The sequence below is a fragment of the Patiria miniata genome, unplaced genomic scaffold (assembly GCF_015706575.1).
Source record: "Patiria miniata isolate m_02_andy unplaced genomic scaffold, ASM1570657v1 HiC_scaffold_24, whole genome shotgun sequence".
NCBI lineage: Eukaryota > Metazoa > Echinodermata > Asteroidea > Valvatida > Asterinidae > Patiria > Patiria miniata.
The window spans coordinates 21,364,008-21,376,822 of NW_024037063.1; the positions used below are offsets into that span (position 1 = coordinate 21,364,008).

Below are 12,815 nucleotides of genomic sequence, written 5' to 3' on the forward strand. Positions count from 1 at the left end.
TCCTTGCACAAGTACCCCCTCAACTGCATGTTAGTTTGTGTGTGGGGTTGTTAGGGGTTGTTTGTTTGTTGGCTTGTTGGGGTGTTTGTTTTTAGTGTTGTTTGGGGTGTTTGTTTGTTTAAGTAAGATTTGAGGCTTTGCATGGTGGAGATACTAAATAATGAAAGGTTTGCGGAGACACCATGTGCGAATAATTTCTCAACTAAGAGAATGGTTCTGAAAAGAACCATGAGAGGTACCTCTGGTTCTTTTCAGAACCATTCTCTTAGTTGAGAAATTATTCGCACATGGTGTTTCCGCAAACCTTTCATTATTTAGTTTGTTTGTTGGTTGGTTGGTTGGGGTGTTTGTTTGTTTGTTTGATTATTTTCCAAACTGTAACAGTTTTAGATAATAGCTTTTTTAACATGCACATTTTACACAGGTTTAAAGCCCAACATATTCAAAACTAATATAATGTAAAATCGAGTGCATATTACTGGATGCACATGTCCTGCCACATAAATTAATGGTACTTCCGTCAAAATTCATTCCCTTCTAAATACATCAACATCTTTGTCACACATGATAATCTAGAACGGCTTTTAAAAAAGTACGCTCTTTACAGGGCAATTCAAATTAATGAAATGTAATTGATTTATGCAAATGACAAGTTGCGGGTGGTTCTCGACAAATGCTGAGTGCTTATATCATTCTGTTAATTATTATCAGAATAATATCATCTGTCCATATAGACCGAATTGGTCTATATGCTAAAAGGCTACTCATGCTTTTTTTTCTACAAGTTTTAAGCAATTTCATTTAATTACGCAATTGGAAAACCAAATACAATGGTTAACGTAATACATTTTTAGTCAAATTTGGAGGGGAAAAAATCGACTTTTCTCGTAACATCGCAGAAATTCATTCGGAGGTAAGAGGAGCATCAATTGATATTCAAACACCCACAATTTGGACGATTTTTTGAAAAAAAAGCATGGAATTTTATTGGAGAAAAAACAAGCACTTTGACTGATTTTACCCAAAATTGTCCACGCAACTCTTCCTTGAAAAGCACTTCCGTTCAGAAATCGCATTGGCATGTGTTCTAGAAACCCTTAGGCATCTTCCCTGCTAGTGTTAAGCAATTTCATTTTTCGGCCACAATTGAAACCAGCAAAAAAAAAATCGAAAATTGGTCAACAAATTAGCTTTTCGCCGAACAACGTATTTATTCCTTTGGAGGCAAGATTAATAACAATCAATATTCAAACGCCCGAAATTTTGAACAATCGAGCTAAAAGTCACATATGTACTTTTGTTTTTAAATGTTTTTTCGGCTGATTTTTTTCACAAAATTTCGACGAATTTTTCCCCCCTTTAAAAAGCTAATCTGTACAAGGACGGAGTAAGAGAATGATTTAGGGCCTGTATGCATCTTCCCTGCAAGTTTCAAGCAATTTCATCTTATTCATTAAAAAAAGATTGCAAGAAATGTATACATGTACTTTTCAAGCAACATTTGATCAAAAATTTACTTATCTCCTAACAACGCAGATATCGCAAATTCAACATCAATCCATATTCAAAACCCCAAAATTTCCGAGATTTGGCCAAAAATCACCTAATTATTGCAAAATAATCATATTTTGAATGATTTCCCCCAAATTTTCGACGCAATATTTCTTTTAATAGCATATCTGTCCAAAGATCGAATTGGTATGTGTTCTTCTGTTGCACTGCATGTAGCCCTTTTCCCCGTAAATTTCAACCAAATTCATTTTCCGGGCAAAATTGTAAAACAAATGGCAAATGTTAACCTTACAAGAAGTTTATATGTTCCAAATTGCGACGCTTATACTTTTTCAAATGCTTATAACTCAAATAATGCAAATGAATCATTGATGCTAATGCACTTGATGTTCATCCATAAAACAAAATTGTATGGCCTTACGGTGACTTGCAAATGTGATAGAAAGAAAAAGAACCAGAAGAAATAAGAACATCATGTTGCATCTATTTTTGGATGGATAAACCAGACAAATTATACAAACTTCTTGACATCAACAGATAATAATATTATTTCCTAAGTTTTCGTCATGTTACTTTTGATGAAAAACACCAACAAACACCAAACTGAACAAATTCAATATAGTAACTTATTTTACATGTAAACGTGTTATGACATAAAGACATAGTCTCTTCTGGTTTGCATGTGAAATGTGTTTGTGTATGTGGTAAAGGTTCGTGGTCTCCCTCTCTCCACTAATTTACCAGCACAAGCTATTGCCGCAACGAGTGTAAATTTCGATTTTGTGGAGTTCTTACGTGTCTAGTCACGGCTTTAAGAGTTTTTATTGCAATTCAGTCAACATAATTTTGTCTCATATGAATATGTATTTAGATATGACCGCTGATTTGTCCAGGCCCGCTTTTTTTTTTCTGGGACACACTGCATACTGTTTACAAATAAGAACAGATACTTAATGTTACATCAAATGTTGGAAAAACTAAATACTTTTAATTATTTAAACCATGATCAAAACATTTTAAAGGTAACTGATGGCGTCCATTTGAGGGTATTTTCCCAACTTATACCTTGTGTGGTATATCTCCACTAAAATGAAGAAGACGTGCATTGCGATTGAAAATAAAATTAAACAAACGTTGTATACATTTAGTCATAGCGTTTGTTAATTCGATAATTATGCATTCCAAATAGCATTATAAATGTGTTGTTTGTTTTATGGATTCTTTCCGTGTTTTGTTATTATTGGTCGTTTGGATTCGGTAATATTAATTCTTGGACTTCCATTTAGGTTTATTTTTTTCATGTAGGTCAGAATTCTTTTGAAATCTTACCTATTCAATTTTTGTGCTGTGGCTAATACTTTAAAAGAAGCCAATTTCTCTATTAGAAAATATAATTGGTTCTTTTCAAATCGAACATTGTACCTTATTATATATGAATTATGCTAATGATTCTAAATGTTTTTGCCAATAGCAATGTTTATACTAATGGTCATTCATGTTTATGCTAATATCAATATTTACGCTAATGAGTCCTTCATGTTTTTGCTAATGGCCCTTCATGGTTATGCTAATAGTCCTGTTTATGCTAATGAGGTATTCAACTGTTTAGGACAAGCCTACGGAGGTCGGTCGCATCGCTGGTAACAACAGCCGCGGGCTTCATAATGTACAGCAGAGAACCACTGAAGAAGTAACAATAGTTTTGATCATCGTATGAGCAGAGACGTTCGCACGCTATTATGAGTGCGCATGCGTGATTATCGTCTCGAATCAACTACGAGTTGACCAACTGTCCTGAGTCGAACTTGTGCTAATCCGCTGGTCGACACCACGTGACAGCTGGCCTCCAATCACTTCAACGCATCGCCGACTGTTAGTGTATTGATTAGCAGGGGGACCAGCGAAGTAATCTGGATGGTTCCCAGGATGATGAAAGCTAGGTCGTAGCTTCCACTGTGGTCGTAAATCCAGCCTGAAAAAAAATGATGGAAACGACGAGATTGAAGTACATGTCATCAACAATTTATCAATTCGGGGTCAACCTGCTCCTGGCAAAATTGTCAGAAAATCACTCTTTTGCCTCCTCCACGAACACTAAGTCTTGACGTAGTACTTCAAGTCACCCACAAGTCAAACAGAAGACTTCTAAGTCTCAAGTCGACTAAACTATTATTCAATTAAATGAAGCCCAAAAATATTTTATCATTGTCAACTCCTTCAATGTCCCGATAGGACATGCCTTGTGATTGTCTTTTAAAACTGTATGTTTCTTGTGTTTTATTAAAACAAACAAAGATAATGTACCTGGAATAAATCCAGATGATACTCGAAATATACCAGAAAAGAATCCCATCCATCCGTAAGCACTCGCCATCTTCTCATAACCGAAGTATTCCTTGACCATGATGTCAGACAGTGCATACACCGATCCTACAGCTGACATAACGAACAGGCCGCCGAGCGACAACGACCACCCCGAGTTCAGCCAGGGATCCAGGAAGAACGGCACGGCTAGGAGGAGTGAGGAAACCAGCATCGCGCTGGTACTCGCTACCTTCTCCTTGAACAGGACCACACTGACGACGACAGTGCCCACAAGATGGCCGACCCCGGCCAGGGTTACCATGACAGCGGCTGCATTCTGGGAAAACCCCTTAGCGACAGCGTGGGGGACGAAATAGATGATCCACGCTGACTTGGTGATTCGAGTGGACACGAAAATGATAGTGACAACCCAAAACTTGCAGCTCTTCAGAAGGGGAAGATTAAGAGAGGTGCCCGCTCTCAGAAGAAGATCTCTCAGCGACTCAGCAACTCCACAATTGCTCGGGGGGAAACTGCTTGGCAGGTTCGAACAGCCGCTATCAGGAAGAGGTTCGTACTCACCCTTGGAAGTACCCGTATTTGTTTTCTTGGCAGTCAAGGGCATGAGGAGGGCGCCGCACACAACAAGATGAGCGCAAATCCCACCAACTAGGAGCATGGTGCCCCTCCATCCGTAAGTGTCGTTAAACACCTGAACGAGAGGCGGCACACAGACCAGACTGACGGAAACTCCAGTTTTGGTGATACCAGACGCCAGTGCAAAACTCCGACGGTCGTAATATTCACCAAGTGCGGTTCGCGTAAGCACGTTAGTGAGACAGTAGCCGGTGGCTGTTGGGAAAGATAACAAATACCCGATAAACAGGTCCAAAATATCACTGGGATATTTTACAGTTTCGATGGGGAAAAAATTGAAAATCAAATCAAGATACTTCAACCATGTTACATGATGTTTTATCGTAAGTTGGAATATTTCGTCAAAGCACGATGCTATAATTTACAAGCACTCCGTGTGTATGTGTCAACCGTTTGTACGCAAACAAATTAGAGTGATAGCCAATATTTCGTATCCGTCGTAAAATTTAGATCAAATGTACAACATAACAGAAAGCATAAAACATGTACATGTAACTTGTAGGCCTACCTAAAGGTAGGTTCAGCAAGAGCGCGATGTGTAGGACGTTGGTTGATTGCGACGCGGCTACCAGACCCACGCTGACTAGCGCACCGCCCAACATGACGGCCGGCCGATGCCCGATGAACGTACCAATTGGACCTGCAATTGGTGCTACAGAGCGGGATAATTGTATTATTCAGAGTAGTAACTGAATGCACTGTAAACTTTGGTTGAAGTATCGTAAATTATACCATTTGGGAGACATGTGGAATTCAGCTCATATTTAGAGGCACAATTTTAGTGTCGCAAATAGGCTAGATCGATTGCTCGTGGTCCAATTAGTAAAAAACAAATACCACGATTTGTGTGGGTACGATAAGGTGAAAGTGAGGTAAGGGGTCAGGAAAGTCAGGGGAAAAAATGCCTAAGTCTATGGGAATGTCTTCCTAATGGTGTATTTTCAGCTATATTAAAATTATTATTATTATTTATTCAGCATTGAAAAACACACAAATATACAGTATGGTATAACACAGTCAAAAGGCTAGCGGACAACGGCAAGCGGCAAATACCAGGTACATGTTGTATTAAAACTTAATAACTGTGACCATATGACCTTCAATTCCAATACCAGCGGCAACAAAACAAATAAAATTAAACAATACATTAAAACAAATAATTAAACAAAAGAAGACACTAAGGTCATCCTAAAGAAATGTCCTTTTAAAATTATTAGCTTAAACACTGCCAGTGGACAATGTGGGGGTGTATGAGTTTGCAATATGTACTTTTACCCCTGCTTTTGTGGATATAAAAAAACGTTCTGAGCATGCAGCAGGGAACTAAAAAAAAAGTAAAACCGTCTTTTTTTTTCAAAAATGTGCTGACACTTAGCATTGAGATGAACTGTCTAAATGCAACATGAGTGTGGACGATGTGATGAAACGGAAGGTCCACATTGTCAACAGGGGATGTGCATTGTTTTACCAGACTTTTTAAGCCCCAACGAGGAAAGAGATAATGCGTTAGCGCGGGCACTTGACCCAATTGACCACCGATACTTACATAGTTTTATAACATTTGTGTTAAATTCAAAAGAGCCGCTATGACTAAAAGATATACAGATTATTTGCAGTCAATTTAAAAAAAAATCCCCCCTCCCAAAAAAGGAATACATGGAAATGCTAATGTACTAACCGCGCCGGCAAAGGTTGGAGCTCTAAAGATATCGGAAACTTGGAGAAAAAGACTGAAAATGCAAACGCATTTTTTAAACTTAAATTTTTAAATCATTGGCCATATACGCAAAAGAACGTAATCACTTTTTTACATGCTGTTAAGAGGCATTTTTTGTCAAAAAGATTCATGCTGCTGATAAGCTCTTTCTTAAATGGAAAACTGCTCTGCATGAGAGGGAGTTATCGAATTCATAAGAACCTTATCATTGGGCGCAAGTCAAACTTTAGAACGCTCAAAACGTTTGGGTTTTTGGACTGGTTTTGGCTCCGTTTAGAAAGACGCACGCAGACAGACTTTAGACCTACCCAACACATCGCTGACGCACTCGATCAGTGCAAAGATTGAGCCTAGCTCCCACGTGTCAGTCCGTAGTTCCCCGCCCATCGACACCAAAAGAATGCCCAGAGATTTCACGATGATCGTCGTCACAAAGAACTGCAAAAATCCGGCAATAGTTGCAAGAATCCCGGGGCTGATTCGATAGTAGGTCCCCATGTCGGTCGCGCAAATCCTCGGTGTCAGTTTGGAATAGATTCGCGTATACAAGAGGGCAATTTGAAGTGTGCAATAAAACGGTACTTCTCATTACACTAAATTGAATACCTTTGCTATCGTCGCCCGCACTTTTTATGGTAATACTGGTTAGAACACGTAGCCCATATACATTTGCATATGTAATTGCCTATTTTAATTGGACGAAAATACTGCATCGACACAACGACGAAAAATTCTTTGAGAATGTGAAGGAACCAAATCGAGGACGACCTTGATTAGAAAACGTGTACAAAACCATTGAGAGTTGTTGCAAAAAGTATAAACAAAGGAAAAGGGAAGAGGAACAATAGCAAATCCTCGATTTACACCATAAACAAACGTGCTTCCACGTCGTGTGTGTGAGCTTAAAACGTTGTGTGAGTGAGCACGAAACGTCGTGCGTGTGCGCTTCCGTCGCGTGTGTGCGTTTTAAACGTCGTCGTGTGTGTGTGAGTTTGAAACGTCGTGCGAGTGAGCTTGAAACGGACTCAGCCGGATGTTTGGTCGCCTATTTAGCTAGTCGTGGATTCAGCCGCGCAATCACCATAAGTCAAACAAATCTGTAGGCCTAATACATGCGGCAAAAGGTGATCTATTTTCCAGAAAGATAACTTCATTAATTCAACGAATTTTCCATAATAAACGACAAATAACAATATGTTTTCACGCTATATTAAAATGCGCAACATAAGCAACTGTTTCATAAGTTGAAATTATGATGCAATTATTATTATTAAATTAGCTGCATAATGGGAATCAGCACATTTCATGTTATTTTTCAACGCTTTTACGTAGATGTTGGAAAGTAAATGCATCATTTGAAACAGAGTGTACCGCACATGTTGTCAAAACTCAATTTCATTTCATAATCTACGACATCATGTTACTGGGCACACTTAACTTTGGTATTGGCCACAGCCGAATACTAATTAGTGCCTGATTAGCCTGTTAAACTGACCCGATTTTTACTGAGCTATTAAAATGCATTCCTGTTAACTGCGAATATCACTGCCTACTTAAAACAAAGTGTACCGCACATGTTGTCCAAAACTCACAATTTTATTTCATAATCTACGAGATAATGCTACTGGGTTCACTCAATTTTGGCTTCAGCCCAACAATAATTAGTGTCTAATTAGCCTAGTAAACACATTTTCAATGCACATTGTATTGTGCTGCGTTCTTTTCGGCTGCGCACGTCACTGCCGATTTAAAAACAAAGTGTAACGCACACGTTGTCAAAAACTCACAATTTTATTTCATCATATACGATACGCAATGTTTAAAATTCTTAAAGAAAAGGAGCAGGAAGAAACCTCTTTCATGCAGGGACTGTCTTAGGGCGCCGATGAACTCGTACAAAAACATGATGGATTACAGGGTTAAATTTTTATTGCGAGAATAAATTGGCAAACTTTCACCACTACATGTATTTTTGAACCCAGTACATGTGTTTTTAATGAAAAATAATAATGGGTACTTATATAGCACTTTTAATTAAGATCAAAGCGCTTTACATTATTATTACCCCTGATCATTGGGCAAATGAGACATTCTAAATACAATATCAGCTCCCTGGGCAAGGGCGGATCGGGGGGGGGGCAACGGGGGCCATCCCCCCTCCAAAAAAAGAACCCTTTTTTATGTGAAGTCGCAATAAAGTCAGGCACTGCGTACACCACCATCTTTTCCTCAAAAAGATTTGATTAAAGTGGTCATAAACTGCCTCGGATCGCACCACAGAGCGTTTAGAATCCCACGCCGTATTTTTTGGGACCCACTTTTTGGGGGATCAAATTTGTTTGTGCCCCCCCCCCCCCTAAAATTGTGTTCTGGATCCACCCTTGTCCCTGGGGAGTATACAGCTCGATGCAGCCACTTCGGCGCAAGGCAGCTAAAATCAATAACAATCTCTGCCCTCACATGTGTCCATTTGTACCTCAGGGGTGTGAAGTAGCAATGAGTGACAAATTAAGTGCTTTGCCCAAGGGCACACGCACCACAACCCCAGGGCGAAATAACAAGAATTATTTTATTTCATACACTTCTCCTTTTTTTTCGCCATAACTGATTGCAATGGTACTTCACCAGTTTTGCTCTCATACCTAAAAGGAGAAGTTTCAACAGTTCGTACAATGTGGCCACGAACCATTCTTTCGTTGGCTCAGAGCAAACTTTTTATTACGCCCTGCAAAAACAAGAAAGCCATAATAAAAACCATGCATTTTTAGATGATAAGCATATGTTACATAAACTCCAGTGACTCGGAGGCTCCGTCAAATTCCAAATTGAAGTCTATATACCGACACTGTTTCTGTTTTTGAGTAGGCCTACTGGATGGCTGGCTTTAAAAAAAAAATTGTCATCACAAATCAATATTTATGAGTAGAAACGAGGAAGAACAACTGTTTTCATCAAAGACAAATGGACAATAATTTCACCCTCTCATTCCAACAAGCCTCCATCTACAGTACCAGATTTAGAGGGGGCGGTTGCAATCCCCTCCGCCGTTCAGCAGCTGCCTAATTGTATAAACTATTAAAATGGGACCAAAAAATAATAGAGCAAACTGTAATTATGCCCTGCAAAGACAAACAAGCCACAAAATGCATTATTATTTTTTTAGAAAATAAGCATATTATGTTACTTATGCAGAAAATTAATTATTCGTACAGTCTAGCCACGAACCGTTCTTTCGATAATTCAGAATATAATTTTATTACATCTGTGCAAAGACAAAACAGCCATAAAACGTGTATTTTTAGATGACAGGCATATGTTACATTAACTCCAAGGACTTTAGAGGCTCCGTCAATCTCCAAATTGAAGTTTGTCGTTGTTATTTTCGGGTAGCCATGTGCAGCACCAGAAATGCGCTTCAAAAGTTAGATTATGTCTTCCATATTATTCGCCGATGCAGCAACCAACTTCCAATTGAGCAAGCAGTGATCAAACTCCTTTTTTGTGCCGTAGTGTGGTTAGGGTTTGTGACTCATGATCAGAGGGTCAGGAGTTCGAATTCAGCTGCTGGCCATATGTTGTGTCCTAGGGCAGACTTCATCCACACTTGCCTCTCTCTACACAGGCGTATAAATGGGTGCCAACCAGTGACGTAGCCACGGGGAAGGGGGTGTGGGGGCGACAGCCCCCCCCCCCCCCCACCATGAAACCTTGTCGCCCCCCAGTCGCCCCCCCCCCCCCCCCACTGAGATTTTGAGTTTCTAAAAACATTATCATTGATCTACATGACGCCCCCCATTAAATGTTCCATTCATACATACAGCTAACTACTTTTATTTATACATATAAGGAAATATTATGTCGAATTATCATTGTTTTAGTACGCATAATTCTTCAAATAAGTCTAAATATTGGGCGCATATTCTAATCATTTACGATTTAAGTCACCCGGGACGAAACGTAATTACAACAACATGAAAACGAATGACAAAAAAACGAATTTGCTTTGTCAATTCAGCGCCGATTGCTTCACGAGACGAATTTCAAAGATTTTGGACGAATAGGAATGCTTACAATTTGAATTACACTGAACCTTAAATGAAATCTAGTGGTGGCTTTTTGAAATTCAAATTGAGAAGTGAGCTTGGCGATGATCGGGGACGAAATTAAAGTATCGATATAGGGAATTCGTGTGATACAAGTGTTAAAATAGCCGGGGAAACCTACATTATGGAAAATAATGAAATTTTTTTCTGGAAACTAAATCACCTTTTGCCACATGTATTAAAGATTTTTTTTTACTGAATCCGTAGCTAGCTGAATAGGCGACCAGAAATCCGGCCGAGTCCGTTTGAAAGCTTACACATACGACTCTTCAAGCTAGCTCACGCACATGACGTTTCAAACTCACGCAAACTCACGCACACGACGTTTGCCTGTCCATTTTAGAACACCATAGAATCGGATAAAACGCATGTCTGATACAACGAATATTTTGACCGGGTCACGTGGATTTCGTATATGCTATTAAACGGGAGCCGACTGGATATAGTTTTCCACTGATAGGAGCTTTGCCGTGGCCGCGTGGTCTGGAGCATTGGATTCTTGGTCTGTGAGTAATTTTGCAGGGTGTGGGTTCGAGTCCAGCCTGGGGTTCAGTGGTGCGTGTGCCCTTGGGCAAGGCACTTTGTCACTCATTGCTTCTCCCCACCCAGGAGCAAATGGATACCTGTGAGGGCAGAGATGGTTATTGTGACTGATTTTAGCTGCGTTGTGCTGAAATGGCAGCATCGAGCTGTATACTCCTTGGCCGTGTATTCGAGAGCTTGAGACTGGTTGCCATAACGTGTCAACTTGTTTTAATGTAAAACAGTCACGAATAGGCAACCCCCCCCCCCTTTGGAAAGTCCTGGATCCGCCCCTGAATTGGGATTTATTTTTCGCGCTTGCACCACTCTACTGCTTTAATAGTATTAAATTTAGTGTTTAATATTCCCTTTTCTTCCTGATGACACTACGACCGATTACTGAACAAATTTTCTATTCAAAAACACCTGTATTTCTGAAGTTATCGTGTCCACAAAGAGAATGTTGTTTTTGTTCCATTAAGTTTAAGTGACCAATGACCATGATTTGTGAAGCGCGCCCTCTTTTGAAATAAAATGTTAGTTGGCAAAAGTCAGTGTGCGACGCGGATAAATGCCCTCCGAGTCCGACACCACTCTGTCCGCATAGTGTTTGATGTTTCCTTTGGAAATTTAATAGACTTTCTGATGACATTACGACTGATTACTAAACAAAATTTATATTCAAAAACACCTGTATTTTTGGAATACAATTGAAAAATATAATGGCGACTACAGTACTCCAGGATCGAGAAGTGCGCCCTCTGTTGGCAATGTCAGTCCGTATCAACTTGTTGCCTAGACGAAGATGGCGCCGTGCAAGGCAGTGGAAATTCGCGTCTGAACTCTTCTAAAATTGACGGTAAATCTGAGACAGACTTGCGAATTTTATTAATATATTCCTTTTTTTGTTAAAACATGCAAGATAAGCATCGTTTGATTTAAGCTCTAGCTGTGTCAGACTTTAAGAACTAGCCTATTGAGGTATTTATTTGGTTGCATTGATTTGAAACGATGTGTTTGTTTTGAATTTGATTCCCTGCCGTGTTCCCGTGCGTGTAACTTAAGTAGGGAGTCCATAGCCCAGCTGACGTCCAGGGTATTGATTCGGAAAGATTCCCATATCTGGCCATCAGATATTTTTCCCTTCAGTGACCTATCAGCCATCAGAAAGTGAGGTACAACTAATGCAGGGCCACTTTACTCTACATCCGCGCCTCTGTACGGCTGCGTGGAGCCGCAGTCGATATCTCCGAGAATTGCGCCCTCTATCGGTGCGCTCTCTGCGACTCCGCGACTCCGCGACTCCAGTGGCCCGCGTCTCCGCGACTCCAGTGCCCCGTCGCCCTCCTCCCTTCTTTTGCGAGCCCATTTAAAATGCATATGGATGCTTCGTTCTCAAAAAAATACCGCCCTCTATCGGCACGTGTCTCTGCGACTCCGCGCCTCCGCGACTCCAGTGCCCCGTCACATTTACAAGCGCGCCCTCCCTTCCGATCCTTCATGAAAAGCTTACAAGACAAGTGCATTCGCTGTACTTAGCACTTTTTGCAGGTTTGCATATTATTATATTGTCAACCTATTACTCCTATCCTCACATTGCCGACCTCGATCCACGCCTCCAAGCAAAATAAAAAACCTTGCTCCGGCGTGGCCCTGCATTCTATAGTTGCTCCGAAAGTGATAATACTAGGGTCCTATGTCCTAAAATAAAAAGTCATGTTTAGCACTTTAAATTATAGCAGGGAAGGCCCTAGGCCTATTTTACTTACTGAGATTGAGAAAACATAGCATGCATAGCGTTTGTGCACAGGGTGACAAGTGATGGCCAGATATGGAAATCTTTACATAGGCCTATTCCTTGTGTCCAGAATTATGCATACGCTGGGTTTAGAAACGGCAAATATGTCCGTAGGCGACGTGTTTACCGAAAATAAACCACGGATCCACGCTTTCATTGAAAACATTTTTAGTACGAACTCCCCGTGTGAAGACTTACAAGC

The 12,815-nt window shown here is 40.2% G+C and overlaps 2 protein-coding genes across 2 annotated transcripts in view; one reads left to right on the plus strand and one right to left on the minus strand.

Moving 5' to 3' along the window:
• Window positions 1-1,404: 1,404 nt before the first annotated feature.
• LOC119732364 (monocarboxylate transporter 12-like) lies at window positions 1,405-6,688 on the minus strand. The gene is made up of 4 exons (XM_038205822.1): window positions 6,499-6,688; window positions 4,982-5,125; window positions 3,817-4,827; window positions 1,405-3,484 (listed from the first exon to the last, which is right to left on the minus strand). Exons 1-4 carry the CDS (start codon window positions 6,686-6,688, stop codon window positions 3,363-3,365), a joined length of 1,467 nt encoding a protein of 488 aa, XP_038061750.1. The 3' UTR covers window positions 1,405-3,362.
• A 4,678-nt stretch (window positions 6,689-11,366) lies between these two features.
• The window catches only part of LOC119731543 (cilia- and flagella-associated protein 74-like), a 42,186-nt gene continuing 40,737 nt past the window's right edge, over window positions 11,367-12,815 (plus strand). Inside the window, exon 1 of the mRNA XM_038204713.1 lies at window positions 11,367-11,674. The gene's annotated coding sequence lies outside the window, so the exon portion shown is untranslated. The remainder of the gene's footprint in view (window positions 11,675-12,815) is intronic.